The sequence below is a fragment of the Leucopleurus acutus genome (assembly GCF_964270905.1).
Source record: "Leucopleurus acutus genome assembly, chromosome: 1".
In the NCBI taxonomy this organism is placed as follows: domain Eukaryota; kingdom Metazoa; phylum Chordata; class Mammalia; order Artiodactyla; family Delphinidae; genus Leucopleurus; species Leucopleurus acutus.
Window position 1 is genome coordinate 26893651 of NC_139142.1, and position 19930 is coordinate 26913580.

At 51.1% G+C, this 19930-nt stretch overlaps 1 protein-coding gene across 1 annotated transcript in view; it reads right to left on the reverse strand.

The window, feature by feature from the left end:
* The window catches only part of JDP2 (Jun dimerization protein 2), a 40058-nt gene that overhangs the window by 11106 nt on the left and 9022 nt on the right, over positions 1-19930 (reverse strand). Inside the window, exon 2 of the mRNA XM_082833694.1 lies at positions 19341-19564. Within this exon, the coding sequence (XP_082689820.1) occupies positions 19341-19541 (201 nt within the window). The 5' untranslated portion in view covers positions 19542-19564. The remainder of the gene's footprint in view (positions 1-19340; positions 19565-19930) is intronic.

Below are 19930 nucleotides of genomic sequence, written 5' to 3' on the forward strand. Positions count from 1 at the left end.
GGATGGCCTCTTCTCTCTGTCTGCAGGAGGCCAGCAAATGTTGGGGATTGGGTGCTGCCATCCTCAGAAGCACATTGGTCAAAGATGGGTGTCAAGATTCAGGGTGCAGGGACTTCCCTGGTGGCACAGTGGTTAAGAACCCACCTGCCAATGCAGGGGACACGGGTTCCAGCCCTGGTCCGGGAAGATCCCACATGCCGCGGAGCAACTAAGCCCGTGCGCCACAACTACTGAGCCTGCGCTCTAGAGCCCACGAGCCACAACTACTGAGCCCGTGTGCCACAACTACTGAAGCCCGCGCATCTAGAGCCTGTGCTCCGCAACAAAGAGAAGCCACTGTGATGAGAAGCCTGCGCACCGCAAGGAAGAGTAGCCCCCGCTCGCTACAACTAGAGAAAGCCTGAGCGCAGCAACAAAGACCCAACGCAGCCAAATAAGAAAAAAAAAAAATTCAGGGTGCAGGCCACCGATGGCTGTGGTGGGTGGGGTGCACAGATCCCAAGCAGGCCCTGGAAGGATCCAGGCTGTGCACTTAAGCCTAAAGCCCCCAGCACCACAGCACCACTGGCTTCCACGTCCATCCCTGGGCCTTTCCTGTACCCATGCCTTGGCTAATATCTCCCAATAAAGCAAGAAATGGCCCCCAAACCCCATCGTCACACTTTCCCCTTTGAAACTGTGCTGCCTCTCCCCCAAATCCTCCTTCTGCTATTTAAGAGCCTCCCACAGGGCACACAGAAAACGGATGCTGAGGTCCTACTGGAAATAAGACAGAGGTTGGGCAGTGCCCTTGGCCTTCTCCATCCCCACGGGCTCACTCTGGCTCCTTTCGCTGGGCCTGCACGGTCTGCGTCCTCTGACTGGAGCTGCCTGGACCGGCGCAGCCCTCCCCCAGGCCTTTGCTCATCCCCGGAGTTGAGGCTGCTGCCTTCTCCTTGCTGCTCCCCGGATTCTCTGAAGCATTTGGTCCCGCGTGGGTGAGAGACAGCAGAGTGTTTTCACCACCCACAGCTCAGACATCTAAAACCGGAACCCCAAATGGGAGATATGACTTTTTCTGCAGATGCAGCGGGAAGATCCAGCATGTCTGAGGAAGAGGCAGCTTGGGGCTCAAGACATTTAAAAACCATGAGATGGGGGCAGGGGTGGAGTAAGCATATCATTCCCGCTTCTCAAACTGGATCCTGGCTCTGTTTATCCCCAGTTCCCAGGAAGGCCCAAGGGCAAAGCTGTCTGTATTCTGGCAGTGAGGGGGGCCCCTGCACCACCCTTCACATGGGAGGGACAGACCTGGGGATCTGCGGCCAAGGGTGCCCTCCTGTTGAGCAGTCCCTCCTCAGACAGCCTGTTCCCAAGCCCCTGGCCCAGGTGACTGGGTGAGGTGTGAGCGGCTGACCCGAGCTGGGCTGTATTCACCAACTAGAAATTTGAAACTGAACTGCTGGACTGGGAGGCATACAGGCTAGACAACCAATTTCAACCCAGAGAAGCAGAAAGATCAGGCTGCTGATGTGTGGAGGTGAGCAGAGACCACGCGGTAAGAGAGAAACCAACGCTCAGCTATAGGAGGGAGTCGGACAAAGAGAGGGAACAGGTGACAGAGAGAGAAGCAGGGCCTGGATAGGGCGTGGTGAGCGAGGTAGCCAGGGCACCCATTTCAGGAGGCACTCACTCCGGGGCTTGTGCCAGGGCAGGGTCAGCACCTGAGGGTGGGTGCCTCCTTAAATGCCATGCCCTGGGCATCTGGCTTGCCTCACCCTGTCTAGACCCCGAGAGATGGAGGGAGCTCCAGAGAGAGAAAGGTAAAGACAGAGACAGAGAGGAGAGACAGAGGAACACAGAGAGACAAAGGTGGGTGGAGAGAGACAGAGGGAACAAGGCAGACACAGAGAGGGAAACACAGGGATATGGCCACAGGCCGATGGTACAGACGGAGGGACAGACAGAAGCTCTCTTGGTCCTTCTGATTCCACCCCTGGAGAGGCCTGACTACGCTTCATCTCCGTGGGGTCCGTGATGGGCACACCTGAACCTACCCTGGAAATGCCTCCTTCGGCCTGAAGGGAGCTGGAGAAGGCTTCTGCCTCTTGCCACTGAAAGGTGCCTGGGACACCAGGGTCCCACCTTTGTGAAGTCAGGTGATGCAGAAGGTGGTCCCCAGTGATCCAGGGGAGAAGGCCTACCCAGGAGCAATGCTTCTAGAACAGCTGGGAAAGTGGCAGAACCTGGATGCAGAAGAGCCTTTGAACAGAGGTGGGTCACCTCAGCAGGTAGAAAATCTCGGGTATCAGGGGTCCCAGGGGGTTAAATGGTCTCAGTAAACCAATCAGGACAGGCCTATTATCTTCCTCACTTTCACAGATGAGGAGACTAAAGATATCAAGGCTGTCCAGAAGGTCAGTGACAGCTTTGAATCCAGGCCTTTTGGCCCCAGGGCCTGAGCGTCTTCTGCTCTTGGAGGGCAGGTGGCCTAGGTAACAAGCCCCCCACCCTTTCAGCTCCACCCTGATGATGGCACCCTAAAGCAGCAGCAGAAGCGTATGACTCTGAGCACGATGACCATTTTGTTTTTTCCTACCTGGGTATGTTTAAATAAAAAATAGTTTTTGCACAGTTAACATTAAATGTGTAACGCTGAAAGCAGGAGGGGGGGCCTCCCCTCACCCTGGTCATGTTTCTCAGGCCCCGTCTGCCAGCCACGTGGCTCTCACACGGTGGCAACAGTCACCCAGATGTGATTCTGAATTCTGACATTTCATAAGCATTTCCAAATATGTATCTTGCGAGACCCACAAAAAGACAGGATGAGAAAGAGCAATGACACTTTTTAACCCCAGGCGCTGCAAATACAGAAACTCTCACATGGACAAAGCAATAGAGAACAGAGCAACAGAGCAGGTGACAAGCAGAAATAGAGAGAGGGGAGAAAACCAAACCAAACCCCCGGCACTAAGCAGAGCAGTGAAGGTCGGAGAGGCTCATTCAGACCAAGAACTGTCTCACGGGCAGAGAGAAGCAGGCTTATCTGAGACTCAGGGCAGCAGGGTCGTCAGCATGAACTCTGGGGTCTAAGAGGCCTGGGTCGCCCTCAGCAGCTCTGCTGTGTGCTCCTGGGCAAGTCACTCCGCCTCTCTGAGCCTCCGTCCCTCACTTGTACAAGGAAGGCACTGAGCCCTGCTGCACAGGGTCGTCATGGGGACTAAGTTCCAGCCCAGAGCCGGGGACCCAGGAAGGGCTCTGAAAATGCCAGCTTCCCTGCCTGTCTTCCCAGGTGAGGCCAGGGCTGCCCGGGGCCCACCCAGCCTCCCGCACAGGCAGAATCTGGCATAAAAGGAGACCTGGGGGTGGGGGGGGCGGGTGCAGAGTGGAGGTGCTTCAGGGCACACGAGCTGTCAGTGGGCAGGCCTGGAGTGACTGCCCTGCTGCCTCCAAATCTAGCCCTGGCCACGCCCACTGAGGGCCCTCCCCCCTGCATGGAGGAGCCACATTTCAACACCAGGGACCCAGGAGCACCCTGGGAAGTAAACACCCAGATACCAAACATACCAGACATTCTCCCACATAAGCACGGCTGCTCGGAGCCAGGGGCTGCAGAACCTCCCCACCCCCTGCCTCCACCACCCTACCCTTCAGACATCAACAAAGCGGGCCAGTCCAGGGGCAAGACCTCGGCCAGGCCGGCCAGGCTGGGCCCACAGTCCCCTCTGCCTCCTGCCACCCCTGCAGGGAGGAATGAGGAAATGCCAGGGGCCCTTGTCCAGCACCCTTGCTGACCCCCTGCAGCCCGTAGGGCACAGGCCCTCTCCCCAGTATCTCTCCTGGGGCTGAGCCGTCGGAGACTCCACCCTCCTCTCTGTCCCATCTTCTCCAGCCAGGCCCTCTCACTCCGAACGGCCAAGGTATGGACCTCAGCTATGAAATACCGGACAGTTTTAGTAAACAGTGGGCCAGGCTGTAAGAAAATTCAGGACAAATGGTCAGTCAGAGGGCTGGCGTTGCAAACTCAAGCCACCCCCAGGAGCCAAGCAGGTCAAGGTTAGTGAGGGAGGACGGCTGGATGAGGGTCTGGCCCCCAGAGGGGACACCCCCCGCTCGCCCCAGGGCAGAGAGGGCTCAGTGTGGCCAAATCCTTCAAGTTTTCAAGTCTGGCTGAAAATGTGAGCTTGTGGGTAAAATCTCGCCATTTTTAATGTTGGCAACGAATTCCATTTTGAAAAGAACGCTGCAGGAGCCAAGCAAAACACATGCGTGGGCTGCCCCGGCCGTGGGCTACTAATGTATGATCCCTGGCCAGAGACAGACCCCGGCGGGGATGGTCACCAGACACCCGGTTCCAGTCACTGCGCTGCCCCCTCTCTCTGACCTTGGGTCAATCAGCCCACCTCCCGTCCCGTGGCGCATCTTTAATAAACACAAAGGCTCCCCCTTCCCCTAACCTTCAAACACTTCTACAGGGTGGGTGCTAGGGGCCTCATTTTACAGGTGAGGAACCAAGGCAAAGTGTCTGCCCAAGGCCACCAAGCTGGGGAAAAACAGGGATTCAGTTCCCATACAACACACTGCCTTCCAACACTGGGCCGGACCAAGAGCTCCCCAAACCCCAGCCAGCTCTGGCTCCCTGGGGTTTCATTCGTGTGACCCTCAGGGGTCACGAGTGCAGCACTGGCTTTACTGAGGCGAGAGGGAGGGCCGTGTGGGAAGGGGACTCTTGGCAACACTGAGGCCAAGATGATGAAACCAAGGCCCAGGGGAGGGAGAGCTCGCTCTAAGGCTCACGCTGGAGGGCAGGGCCTGGGTCCTCACAAAGTCCAAGGGACACTGAGGGTCAGTCTCTGGGCCTCCTGGCTCCACCGACTGTGCATCACACCCTCTTTCTGGAATTCTCTCCGCCCTGGACGCTCAACACTGACCTTGTGTGGTCTCCTACTTCTCTGACTCTCCTTTCCTGTCTCTTGCCCAGGACCCTCTATACATACTGCCTCCGGATCACCGTTTCCATCTACTCGTGTGGTTTCAGCCACCACCTCTTCTCAAATGCCAAACAAATCTTTATTTTCAGACCAAAAGCTCCACTGCCAGCTGGACATTCAATTCGGATGTCCCTCAGCCCCTCAAAGTCTTTATCCTCAATTGGTGGCTTCACCTCTATTCTCCACCCCACCTGGCACCACTGCCGAGTCATTCAAGGAGGCAGAAACTCAGGCCTCGCCCCTCACCTGTCCCTCTCCTTATCTCCAGTTTTGACCAGACAGGCCATCCAATTCTACATCCTAAACCTTCCTCAGATTTCCTCCCCACTCTCCATCTCCCCTGCCACTTTCCAGGCTCTCTCTCTTCTCGCTGTCTCTGTTTCTCTCTGTCTCTCCACTTCTGTCTCTCTCTCCTGCATCACCTCCTAGGAGGCCTCCTGACCCTGCACGACCATCCTCTATCCCAGCCATTGGAGGGAACTTTCTAAAATGCAAATATGATCCAGTTATTGGCCTTCAGGGGCCTCCTCAATACCCTCAGGAGAAAGCCCAAGCTCCTAATGTACCCAGCAAGGCTCCCCGTGACTGGGTCCCACCTGCCGTGGTCTCACCTCCTATCTATTCCTACCCTACACGCCATGTTCCTGCAACCTGGAGCCTCTGTTATACCTCACACTTCCCTGGCCTCATGCCTTTGCCTCTGCTGTCCCCTTGGCTTACTCTCACACTGTACCTTCAGCTCAAGCATCACCTCCTACAGGAAGTCCTCCCTGATTCTCATCACCTCCAAGTTGGGGAGGTGTCGCTCTGCTCTGGGCTCTCATAGAACCTTGAGTTTATCCTGGCCTCTACTGTGCTATATACTAGGCTCAGTTTCTGCCCCCACTGAACTGGGAGTTCCATGAGGGCAAAGTCCATGTCTTGTTGACTTTCTGTGTGCCCAGCATCTTGTAGAGTTTATGGCCATCAGTAGCACTCAATAAATGTTTGCTTAAGGGAGGCCCGATCCACAGAGCTGGTGACCTGGACAAGAAGCCAGGACTCCTGACTCCCAGTCCAGTGCCCTTTTCAACTGCTCCCAATGCCAGGCTGTAATCCAACACTTTCACCTATGAACAAACCCACACATCTGGACGCCCTGTTCACTCAAAGCTCCAGCCCAGCCAACCACCAGGTGAAGGCTCTGAACAAGAGCTGGCAGAGGCAATGGTTCCACCTGCCAAGACGGTGCACTCGGCTCTCCCGGCTGGGGGCACGCGCAGGTGGAGAAGCGATGGCTCGGTGCGCTGGGCCTCTGCAGGAAAGCGTGGGGAGCAGCAGGGCTGAAAAGTAAGCTCCATCCTGAGGTTCTGGAACTAAGAAGACCTAGAGATCCTTGATTCCTGCTGCATCCGCAGGCCTGGGAACTCTAGTTCAGGGAAGGAGAGTGAGTCTGCCCAAGTCTCTGGATCAGACAGCAGTGAGACCAACCAGAACACCACTGCTTTCTGGAAAGAAGCAGGGAACACCTCCTTTACAAACTGAAAGCCTGCCCCCACTCTGGTTGCATTAGAGCCATGGGGGATCCATCCAAACTGACCTGAGTGCTCACATCTCAGCAAGAGGAAGCAACTCTGGACCTTGGCCTTCCCAACCCCCACCCTTACGCCCGTGGTCCTCAGAAAATCCTCCTCCTGGATTAAGAGAACCCATAAAACAATAGGCTGCCCAAGGCTTGGGCCTGGTTTATATGCACAGAGTAGGAAAGGGCCATTCTCTCAGAAAGCAGTGGAGAACAGCCCATTTCCACTGCTAAGAAAAGGCAGCATTGTGTTTGGAACAAAGCCTGAAAAAGCCGGCTGGGCAGGGTGGCAGCCATCTGTGGACCGCCCTGCTAAGCGGAGAGCAAACACTGTTACTGCAAAAGTGAGGGGGAGGCCAGGAGACAGGAAAAATCACCTTGGCTCCGGCAGAAACGTAACATTGAAGAGAAAAGGGACAATGGCTGCCAGGATATCCTTCTGTGGACAAGAGCTGTCTGAAGAATGATGGCTCTTTTTTGTTGAAATACGTCTATTACAGACCCGTTTCATATTTATGGTTTAGGGAGGTTTGGTTTCCCACTAGGCAATCAATCAATTTTCTTGCCCAATTGACACTCACTTCAAAAAGATGAGAAAAGGAGAGAAATAGTGGCCCCCACAAGATTCTCCCCACCCCCAAAAGACTGGTAAGAAGCAGAATATATCTGGCAGGGAAAAATCCATTTTCTTCTCAACAAGAGTTAACCATACAGGTGAAACTGGGTCTTTAACAACAGCAACAACAAGAAGCAGTGTAGCATGCCTTGATTACACCAGGGCAAAAACAAAAAAAAAACAAAACACCAATAACAACAACAAAAAAACAGACACAAGAGCTCCTGCAAAATGACTGTCTACAATTAAATGAAAATGCAGTTGTTGCAAAGAGTATTTATGAACAGGGCTGTTCTGAAAGTCCCAAGCCGGCCAAAGTAGAAGAACATTTCAAGTGTCATCATCCTATTAAAGCCTTGGAAGTCATTTGTCTTTCATCATGAAGGTGAAAAACAAGGTCCTTGGCTTAATTATTCTCCACCAACGCGGTTCTGTTTAATCTGTACGCTGAGTGTGCAGCTGAAATACAGATTTCGGCCAATTTCCTTCAGGCACGAGGCACAGACAACAAATCGCTAAGCAGAATGGCGAACTCTACTTCAAGGGAACAGAACGCCAGCTGATAAGAATCCCACTCAGAGGACAATGGTCAAAGGAACTCGCGACCAGAGATGCCCGGCCTGGAGGACGGAAGGGTGATTTTCACCATGCGTGACTTATGCAATGAAATGGATGCAGCTAAAGTTCATAGAGGGGGGAAGGAGGGGTTTCACAGCACCCAGACAGATGAGGGGGGCAGAGAGCAGCCCCCTGCCCCAGTTTTCAGACCAGAACTGCTGAGACTCTGGGCCAGATTCAGCAAACGAAGGCTCCTTTGGCATCCGAACAGTTTATCTGCTTCTCCCTCTTCTAAAACAATAAAGGAGCTGGCCTATCGACAAGCTCGGCTGCTTAATTAATTGGAAAGTCCCTTCGGGTGTGAATGCTGGCAGCAGGAGCATCTCAAGACCTGGAAATAACTGGTTTGGAAATGCTAAGGTGTTTGCAGACTCAGAGAGCAACCCTGCCTAACACAGATTCAGGTACCCCGTGATGGCATGCGGGTTGCTCCAGGAAGCTTGAGATAGGTTTGGAGAAAAATGTGGCTTTAGACCCTAGTAGCCATTCTCAGAGAGAATCATTGCCAGTCAGAGCTGGAAGGGACGCTCAGTTCTGAGAGCATCAGAACCCACTGGAGGGCTTATGACATCACACATTTGGGGGGCTCTACCCTCTAGAGAGTCTGCTTTAGTAGGTTTAGGGTGAGACTCAAGAGTCTGTGCTCCTCACATGTTCCCAGATGCCAGCTGGTCTGTGCACCCGACTTTGAATAGGGCTGATGTAAACCAGTGGACTTCAGATCGGTTTCAGCAGAAGTCTCTTCTCCAAAGGATACTGCGATATACTAAATAGATAAAGGTGGCATTTTATTAAGGGGCTCAAATTGTATCATATGCTTATTATAGTCATTCAGTGAGAACATTAAGATGTGGTTGATGCCAAATCTTTAACTCAGAGGTTATGAGGGACATTTGCAGGTTTCTGACAGCTTCAAGATCCAGATTATTCCTGTCTTATGTTTTCCCTGCACACACAGATCAGTAGTTACGAACGGTGTTTATGTGTATATATGTATATACATATATACACAAACACACACATATGTAAATAATGTTTTTTTTCAGTTTGCCTTGCACTTTCAGGATGCTCATCAGTAAAGAGAAGTAGCAGAAAGAGCTCTGTTCTGAAATCTATGCAAAACAGATTAACCTGGCACCAGATGTCACCTTGGCAGCGCTCTCCAAAGTGTTAGATTTGATAACTAATAGGTATGAGCATGGGTGTGGATCTTGCTTTTTCTAAAAAACAGATTAGATAAAATTATGCCTTAAAAATGAGACCCTGGAGGCTTCCCTGGTGGTGCAGTAGTTAAGAATCTGCCTGCCAGTGCAGGGGACATGGGTTTGAGCCCTAGTCCGGGAAGGATCCCACATGCCGCGGAACAACTAAGCCTGTGCGTCACAACTACTGAGCCTGCTCTCTAGAGCCCGTGAGCCCCAACTACTGAGCCCATGTGCCACAACTACTGAAGCCCGCGCACCTAGAGCCCGTGCTCCACAACAAGAGAAGCCACCGCGATGAGAAGCCTGCGTACCGCAACGAAGAGTAGCCCCCACTCGCCGCAACTAGAGAAAGTCCGCACGCAGCAACAAAGACCAAACGCAGCCAAAAATAAAATAAATAAAATAAAATAAATTTAAAAAATGAGACCATGGCAAGTTACTTAATCTCTCCGAGCCCTGGTTCCCTAACAACTAATGGCACTAAAAGCACCTACCTCACAAGGCTTTTGAACAGATCAAAGGAGATAATCTCTACCAAAGCAGTTGTCAAACCATAAAGTGCACTGCTCATGTGATCCTTCTGTCCTGAAGGCAAACGTTCTCACTCCTTCAAAGACCTGGGCTGGTTTCTAAGGTACCACGGGTCTCAACCAATGGCTACAGATTAGAACCACCAGCCCGCCCCACCCAGACCAACTGAACCAGAATCTCTGGGCTGAATGTCAGTATTTTTTAAACACTGTCCAGGGGATGCTAATGAGTAACCAAGATTATTCCATATTTCCTCCTGAGTTCCACACAAAACCCTGCCAGGCTGCTCCCATTGCTTCTGCATGGCCACTAGCAACAAAAGAGAAAGAGAGAAAAAATGTCCCTAACCAGACCCTGACTTTTTCACTGCTGTTGGCCTAAAAGGGGGGCTTTGATCACCACAGCTACTAATTCTGGAGCACCGATACATGCTGGGTGATTTACAAACATTATCACTTTTAATCCTCCCTGTACCTGGGTGAGGTAGATATTATTCTTGCCCATTTTTACAATAGCTTTATTGAGATAAAATTCACACATACTGTACAATTCACCCACTAAAACTATACCAATTCAACAGCTTTAAGTATATTCACAAAGTTGTGCAACCATCACCACAATCAATTCTAGAGCATTTTCATCACCCCCCCCCCCAAAGAAACGCCATACCCTTTAGCCATCACCCCTGACTCCTCCCATCTTCCCCAGCCCTGGGCACCAGGAGACTGGTTCTCTTTCTTGTCTCTATAGATTTGCCTATTCTGGGCATTTCATGTCAATGGAATCATACAATATGTGGTCTTTTGTGACTGGCTTCTTTCTCTTTTTTTGGCTGCATCGGGTCTTCGTTGCTTCATGCGGGCTTTCTCTAGTTGTGGCGAGCAGGGGCTACTCTTCGTTGCGGTGCGCAGGCTTCTCATCGCGGTGGCTTCTCTTGTTGCGGAGCACGGGTTCTAGGCGTGCGGGCTTCAGCAGTTGTGGCGTGTGAGCTCAGTAGTTGTGGGTCATGGGCTCTAGAGCGCAGGCTCAGCAGTTGTGGCGCACGGGCTTGGCTGCTCCGTGGCATGTGGGATCTTCCCGGACCAGGGCTTGAACCCATGTCCCCTGAATTGGCAGGTGGATTCTTAACCACTGCGCCACCAGGGAAGTCCCATGACTGGCTTCTTTCACTTAATGTTTTCAAGGTTCACCATGTTGTAGCATGTACTTTATTCCCTTTTATGGCCAAATGATATTCCATTGTATGGATATAGCACGTTTTATTTATCCATTCATCAACTGAGGGACATTAGGGTTGTTTCCACTTTTGAGATATTATGAACATTCCTGAACAACTTTCTGTGTGGACATACGTTTTAATTTCTCTTGGTCATATATACATAGGAGTGGAATTGCTGGGTCATATGGTAACGCTATGTTTAGCCTTTTGAGGAACTGCCCGATTGTTTTCCATAGTGTCTGCACCATTTTACATTCCCAACAGCAGTCTATGAGGATTACAACTTCTTTACATCCTTTACTAATACTTGTTATTATCTGTCCTTTTTGTTATAGCCATCCTAGTGGATGTGAAGTGGTATCTCACCGTGGTTTTGATTTGCATTTCTTTGATAGCTAATGACGTTGAGCATCTTTTTATGTGCTTATACTTCTTTGGAGAAACGTGCATTGAGATACTTTGCCCACTTTTTAATTGGGCTATTTGTCTTTTTATTAGAGTTGTAATAGTTCTTTATATATTCTAGATACAAGTCCTTTATCAGATCGATAATTTGAGAAAATTCTCATTCTGGGGATTGTCTTTTCACTTTTTGTCCTTTGAAGCACAACAGTTTTTAATTTTGATGATGTCCAATTTATTTTTTGTTGCTTGTGCTTTTGGTGTCATATCTGATCCAAGGTCACAAATATTTGTGGCTTTTTCTTCCAAGAATTTTGTGGTTTTAGCTCTTACAGTAGGTCTTTGATCCAACTTGAGCTAATTTTTGTATATGTTTGGAGTTAGGGAGGAAGCTGAAGCTCAAATGCCCAGTAACCTCCAGAGCCAGACTGTTCCAATCAGCAGTCCTGCCCGGCTACATGGCTTCCAAAGAGCCACGGTTCTGTACTGGTGGTGGCTCGTGGTAGAGGCAGGGAGGAGGGCCACGGAAGCAAGCCGTGGAGGAGCTTGTCACCCAAGACAGGCACAGGCAGTGTTCTCAGTAAAGGGGGACCCTGCGGCCAAAAAGCAGAGCACAGTCAACGAGCCCCACAGAGGGCAGGACATGTGCGGGCTCACGGGGTCGCTAAACCCAGAGGTGACCCATCGACCTCACTCCAGGGATCTCTGCAGCCTACCCGAATCTGCCCCAGTGTCCTTCTAGGTCTCCGAGCTGCAAGCTCAAGTGAAGTTGTCTTATGTCTTTTGGGCACAGTTGAAGGGAAAGAGATTTGGCTGGCTCCAGAGTTGTTCAGCCAGAGAAGGACCCGGGAGGGGACTCAGTTTCCCAACTCTGAGTCCATATTACCAGTGGGTCTGGGGACACCAACGTAAGATGACCAGCATTGATACAAGAGGCCACTTCATAGGGCTGCTAAAAAAAACTGAGGATTCACGAGACTCCTTAACACCACAGGAAACAAGATAAGGGGTCACACAGGGCAGCTTAGTGGAAATCACAGGGTTGAAGGGCCTTTTCATTCACAGTTGGTGATGGTAACTACAACTGTGGCTGCATCTAAACTATCAATACATAAACAGTGAGAAACAGGAAGGTCCGCTTGCCTCCCTGAAACCCAGGTCACGGGTACAAGACATTGGAAAGACAAGTGCTGTCAGAATTTGTAGTGTGATTCACTGCAAGTGGACTCAGTCCCTAGTAAAGGTGATCTACAGGTGTAATGCATTGTAGTCGAGGTTATCTTTACACACAGTAAACTTCACAATGAAATTCTATGAGCATCAGTTTCCCCCTTTTGCAAATGAGGAAACTGTGCTCAAAAAAGACCAGCTGACTTGTCCAAGGCCATACAGAGAGTGGGAGAAGGAGCTGGATTTTGAACCCAGAAGCTTGAATCCAAGCCTAGAGCTCTTCCCAGGCCCAAGAAGCAGCCCGTCTGGTTAGAAAGCCAGGACGGTGCCCCACTCCCACGACACCTGGACACCTCCAAACACTCAGGCCACCCACCACATCCAAGGGCAAAATACCTCAAGCAAATGAAAGCCCAAGGAACAGTTTTTGAATCAATTATAAAAACTAACTTGCCTGGGCTTCCATGGTGGCGCAGTGGTTGGGAGTCCGCCTGCCGATGCAGGGGACATGGGTTTGTGCCCCGGTCCGGGAAGATCCCACGTGCCACGGAGCAGCTGGGCCCGTGAGCCATGGCCGCTGAGCCTGTGCTCCGCAACGGGAGAGGCCACAACAGTGAGAGGCCCGCGTACCGCAAAAAAAAACAAACACTAACTTGCCTGATCCACACATATGAAAAGTAATCACAATCATGTCTTACATTTGTTGTGTATCTTATTAAGTGCCAGGCATATGTAAAGCCCTTCTTTACCTGCATTAGTTCACTTAATTATCACAGCAGCACTAGAAGGTAGGTGCTATCATTATCCCCATCTTAAAACAGAGATGTAAGGGGCTTCCCTGGTGGCGCAGTGGTTGAGAGTCCGCCTGCCGATGCAGGGGACACGGGTTTGTGCCCCGGTCCACGAGGATCCCACGTGCCGTGGAGCGGCTGGGCCCGTGAGCCATGGCCGCTGAGCCTGCGCGTCCGGGGCCTGTGCTCCGCAACGGGAGAGGCCACAGCGGTGAGAGGCCCGCGTACCGCAAAAAAAAAAAAAAAAAAAAAGGCAAAAAAAAAAAAAACCAGAGATGTAAGAAGGCAGCATGGGACTCCTTGAACTTTTCAGAAGTGTCTGATTTCTGCTAAGAACACACAGATCCAGCCATGTCCCTACGACCACCTCTCCAAGGGACCCAGTGCTAGGACAACAGCGGGTGTGACCAACCTATGATGTTAAATAAGAGATTTGGAACCCTCGTGAATGCTCAGGGTATGGTATCAAATAAGACTCAATACCACAGGGACCAGAGTTAAACACACGCATGGTTGCCTTTAGCTATCACTCGTTTGCCCTCAAATTACATGATTAAAGATAAAAAAAAAAAGCTAACAGCTTTGGAAAATGTGCTAACAAAGTGACGGAACGAAAGTGGAAATTTAGGATTTCAAAGATGAGTTGGGAGACTCTATTCCAAGAAGGGACAGATTGGATCTCTCTGCCAAGCAAGTATGAGACAGAAAAAGCGTCTGAGTCAGAGGGAAAAAGGCCAATGCTATTCCAAAGAGCCACAGATTAAAAACCAATTATGCAAGGCTTGCTAAAAAAATGTCAGTGGGCTGCCTTTATGTTTTAAATCACTAAAAACATAAGCATGCTTATGCCAACATTTACCCAGCACATCAGCTGGTTTGGGGAAACTTTATGCTCAGGCTAAACATGGATGAACATTTTGGTCTTTTTGGTGAGCAAACTCCTAGGGTGAGCACACCTTCCAAGACCACACTGTAGTTCATGGATTCGAGGTCCCACTTCTTCCAAAGGTGAAAGCCTTCTAAATGTTCTCTAGGGCCCCTGGAGAAGTTGGGAGATGGCCAATGTGAAATCCACGAACAGCTAAGTCTCCTCTCCTGTTCTCAAGAGGAGAGGAGAAGGATCTTGTCGCTACATGCAGGATGTGCTGGAGAGACAGAATCCACGATGGAATGCACACACTGATTCCTCAAGGGGACACCCTCAGAAGCCTCCCTGATAGGGATCAGAAGAGAACAAGAAGTACAAACAGATAAAGTCAGGTTCCCAAATGTAGCCAAGTACTCTCTGGGCCTACTAAAAACACAGATTCCCTGGACTCTGCCCTCTGAGATTCTGAGTTCATGGGCCCAAGGTTGGGTCTGGAAATCTGGATTCATAAGAAGTTTGCCAAGTGGTTTTGATGATCAACCAAGTTTGGGAATGTTTGGTTTGATTTTCATTGTGTCCTCTTGTCTTTGGCCTGAAGTCGCTTATGTTCAGAAATAGAAAAAGAAAGGGACAAATGCTTGGAGGTGAGAATTGGGAGATATAGAAACCAAGGGATGGAAAGTGTAAGTGACTTGCCAAGTTGACACAGCTAATTAATGTTCAAACCAACAAGCATGTGTTAAACAGTCTACAGGCCAGGCACTGTCCACCGACTGGTGGAAGTAAAAAGGAATGGAAGATGTAGTCCCCATCCTTGGGACCTAAGCACAGGACACAAACTCAAAAGCAGGCTGGTGACAATAGGCCTTGTGAAACGAGCTGGGAAAGGCAACAGGAGGCGGTGGGGACTGCGGAGAAATGAGGACCACATGCCAATACAGTGAGCTCAGCTCCAGCTTCTCGTTGCATGTAAGGGTGTGGGTCTAGAGTGCCCAGATATTCTGGGTTTTTTAAAGAAGTCAAAAAGTCCACATTTCCTGGCTTTTAAATATAGCAACTCATTCAATAAAAAAAAAGAAGAAAAAAAAAACCCCACACTGTGAGGGCCAAACAAGATTCATCTGTAGGCTGACTCCTGCCCATGGAATGACAGTTTGCAATCTCTTTCTTAAAAGGTCATCCAGACTCTCTTGAACTTGAGTCCCCTCTAGAGCGTTGCAGAGTGACACAGAGGGTGAGGGGTCCCATCCAGCAGGTTGGTAGGTCATTGCTTGCTCTGCGTGTGTGTATGCGTGCTTGCGCGCGCACGTGCACACACACAAGGGCGGGGCTTCTGGCCTCCCTCCGCCACTACTGGAAATGCATTCCAGGCCCAGAGGCAGGGCATGGCCACTGCAGCCCACTCGGAGATGACCCACCCAGGAAGGGCCGAGATCTCCAGGACGACAGGGAGTGCTTGGTGGAGGACTCCAGCTCAAGGGGCTGCAGAACAAAAAGTGGAGGAAGGAAGGAAAGCTCTGGAGAAAGCCAGAGAGCAGAGCTGTCTTGAAAAGGAGTATTGAAAAGGAAAGAAGAACGAAGAGAGAGAGAGAAGCATCGGCTCTAAAAATCCCATAAGCCACAATATAACATGCCCAGATTCCCTAGCCAACCCTCACAACGAGCAGTCTGGCCACTTCCCATCCACTTGGTTTTCTTAGCTTTTCTTCACGACACTGGCCACTACCTGGCCTTTTATATTGTATATGAATTTGCTTATATTTGGATATCCCCACTCCAATACATAGTCCAAGAGAAGGTGGGCTTTGTCGACTTTGCTTATGGTTCAGTTCCCAGTGTCTGGCCCGGTGCTTGGCACATGGTAGGTGCTTAGCATGTATCTGTTGGACAAATGGACTGCAGGGAAGCACCTCCACAAAAATAGTTTAACGTGATGTGACAACCCTATAATATTGGGTTGGCCAAAAAGTTCGTTCAGGTTTTTCGTAACATCCTACGGAAAAACCCGAACGAACTTTTTGGCCAAGCCAATAAAAACATCAGCACAAAGCATTTCATCATTTACAAAACCCGTCCTTTAACTTAATTCCTCTGATTTTCTTTTACCCAACTGCTTCATGTATTTGGACATGGCCCAAGAGGCTGCTGGCCTCCATAAGGCGGACAGCCCAAGAGCCAGCTGGGACAGAGCTGCCTGCACAGCGGCTCGGCCCGTCCTCTCTCCGGGGGCCTGGGAGATGATACGGCTGCAGAACTGACGGGCTCAGCGTTAATCTGGGCGTGTCATCAAAATGATGGAGGATTCTGGGGCCAGGTTCATCCGGCTTCCCCAGCCCAATAGAGTACTGATTAGAGGCCTGGAAGTCTGGCAGAGAGCACAGGAGGCAGCATAGCATAAGGTTTAAGCTTTGGCTGAAAAGTCAGACTGCCTGGCCTCGTTTCGCAGCTGCGTGACCTTGGATGTCCCCAAGACTTGTTGACTGCATCCACAATGTGGACATAACAATAACAACAGCAATAATAATGACCTCAAAAGGGTTCTCATGCGAGTTCAACAAGATGCTGCAGAGAGCACCCAGCACTGTGCCTGGTGCACACCGCTATCCCAGCAGCACCGTCTTGCCCACACAGGGCCCAGCTCTGCCACCTTCCAGCCGTGCGACCCCGAGTGACTTGACCTCCTCCTCCCTGGACCTCAAATTCCTCTTCTTTATTTTTTTATTTATTTTTCAATTTTTTAATTTTATTATCATTATATTTGGCCATGCCGTGTGGCTTGCGGGATCTCAGTTCCCTGACCAGGGATTGAACCCGGGCCACAGCAGTGAAAGAGCTGAGTCCTAACCACTGGACCACCAGGGGATTCCCAAATTCCTCTTCCTTAAAATGGGGAGAACCAGATCACCAGGATCAGGTAAGGAATACACAAGACTCTACATGTTGAGCCCTTAGCACAGGGCCTGCTACATATTAAACGTTTAATAAATGTGAGCTCGTATCTTATTATTATTCAAGAAAGTTTTACTAGTCCAAAATGCCAGTGTGAAAATCCACCAAAGGCAGTGTGCCGTATGCAAATAAATCTTCGGGACATAAGGTTCTCCAGCTGCAAGTTTCTCTCCCAACCCCCTTTATCTTTCAGTTGCTCTCAGAATGAACCCCCACCCATCTTGGGTCTGACCCAGAACATCGGAGGTCGGTTCCCAGTGCAGGGCTGACCTTACTCCACGCCAGCACCCACTACGCTGCAGTCTGACAGCGAGGGAGGGGACATGCAAATATGCCCTAAAAATGGCGTGTTATTTTCACAGCCTGGATGGTGTGTGTTTGGGAGGACGGCATGTCACTGTCAGGTACAGGGCATATGTCACCAATTTGGGGGAGGCTGTGAAATGTAAAAATACCCAATCCAAATAAAGGCCTTTTCAAAAAAAAAGAAAGGAAGAAAGGAAGAAAGAAAGAAAGAAAGCTCCTCCGGTGCCTTTTGCGGAGCGGGGAGGTGGTAACTCAGCCCCTGCCTCCAGGCAGATCTCAGAGATCAAAGCACCCGCCCCTCATCAACCCCACAGCCTCAGTGCCCCTGCTCAGCTACTGGTTTTAAATACTATGGAATGACCCAGAAATGAATGCTTTCAAGTTCTGGGCCTGGGAAGGCAAAATAGCACAAGACCAAAGATAAGGGCTCTCCACAAAGAGCACAGAGCACTAACTAAGCCCGGAAGTGCTATCCACAGCACGCTCATTGACAAAACCAATTCAGAAGAATATAATTACCCGTCAACTCTCATCTTGTAATCAACCGTCTTTAGTGGGCATCTACAGGGCACCTAATCCAAGTGTCTCCAGCATAAATGTCTACAGTAGGGGCCACGCGGCCCAAGGTAAACGAAGGCAGCCGGCGGCAACAAAAGCAAAACTGACAGCGTAAGCAAAATCGAGAGGAACAGGGAGGCGCCGGGCCTGTGGGAGACTGGAGAGAGCAAAGGAGTGAAGCGGGTCCCCCGCTCCTGGCCGTGCCAGAACAGGGCACGGTGTGGCCACATCTTCCCGCTTTGTAATCAAAGATTAAAATCCAAATTTTCAAGTGAAATGTTGGTTCCAGCTTCTTTTAAAACACTGCGCAGGCCAAACAAAACACACCTGAGAGCCACATCCGGCCCGCCAACAGCCAGTGTGCCACCCCCGGCTGAGCTCCCCAGCAGCCCTTCTGTGCAATTTTTATGGTACTTATGGGGAGAGGGAGGGCAGAGCAGGAATGGCATTAAAATACCCAACTCCCCCCTGCCGGTACCCAGACACCTTTCTCCACTAAGAGTCCCCCTTTCTGGGACGTCCAGCCCTGTGAGCTCCATCCTACAGGATGAGCCCCCAGCCGGGCGCACCTCTGTCTGTGAATGTTCCCTCCCCGCAGGGCGGCCCAGCACCTGCGTTCAGCTGCCTCCCCCCAGGCCTCTGGCCCAGCCGCCTCTCCAGCTCTCCAGCTCCCGCCACGGGCTCCTTCTCCCTTCCGGGCGGGCAGCTACTCTGTCTGGCCTCTGAAGAAATGGCCCTGCTGGGGACCTCACTGGGGCAGGCCTTTGGACAAATCACCAGCCCTGGGGAAGTGACCGGGGGCGTGCCCAGCACTGATGCTCACCCACGCTGGGGACTTCTGCTTCTCCCCGGGCCCCAGGGAAAAGCTACTCTTCTACAAGTACGGCTCACGAGCACTGCAGCTCCAAGGGACCCGGGGAGGGTGTGCTCCACGTGCGGGTCCTCTGCAAGCACCAGCTAAGGCAGATGATGCCGGGCAACTGAGGCCAAGTCCAGCTCTGGCAGCCGCTTGGGAAGGGAGCCCACACCACCCCTCCTCCAAGTTCCTGCTTTCAGCTCCAGCCTGGGGCCAAGAGCAATAGAGACAATGATGTGACTAATGATAATAATTGTTAAAGCTAACCCAATATTGGCGTTGCCTTATATACTTTTCAAAGCATGTGCACATTCCCATTATCTCCCCTGACCCCACCCCCAGCACCCCAGAGAGATGGCCAAATGTTATTACTCAATACTTTTATTATTAATCACTCTTCCCTTGCCCCTCAAAGAACCAGAGACAGGTTGGGCATCCTGCCCTAGCCCAGTGCCTCTCAAACGCTAACATGGCCCTGAGTACCCCAGGGGAGCTTGTTAAACCACAGATTCGGATTCCGACAGTCTGGGGTGGGGCCTGAGATCCTGCACGTCTAACAACCTCAAGATGTTACTGACATGGATGCTACTGGTCCTCAGACCCCATGTTAAACGGCAAGGCTTAGGTCACACGGTGAGTTTAGGGCTAGACCTAGGACACTAATCCAGGCGTCCTACCCTCCCCCCAGGATCCTGCCCTGGGGGAACAGGGCTCGCTCACCTCACTCTTCACGGGTTGGGGCCTCTTGCCCAGTTTCACCTCCAGGAAGTGCAAAGGGGCAATCATGGCCCCAATGTTGCGGATGTCGGCGTATTTCAGCTCCTCTGCAGTCAGAGCCGAGCTGGGGAGTCCGGTTAGGGGGCCGAGCCCTGGCAGAGAGCCCGCAGTCATGGAAGGGTCTGGGATCTGCCCAGGCATCATAGCAGGAGGAGTGGCAGTCCAGCCTGGAGTGGACAGGAGAAGAGCAGGACAGGCACTGTCAGCCGGGTGAGAGGTTCCATGAGGGGTTTAAGTCCCTGTGTCTCACCAGGACCCCACCCTTTCTTTCACCAATGTCCCCCTAAACCCCTTCTCCACCTTAAGGTGCTCTTCCTGCCCTTAAGTCCATTCTGTTATTGAGGGAAACTTGATCAGTTAATTCACACCAAGGTTATTGTTGGCACTTAGGCAATGCTTAACCCAATCACAGGCCACACTGATTCAGCATTTGCTATGGGCTGGGCACTGCGGTAATCCTTCCATCAGTCCCATAAGACTGGGTCAGAGACCATGACACGGAGGAAGAAGCCAAGGCTTAGAAAAAAGAACTC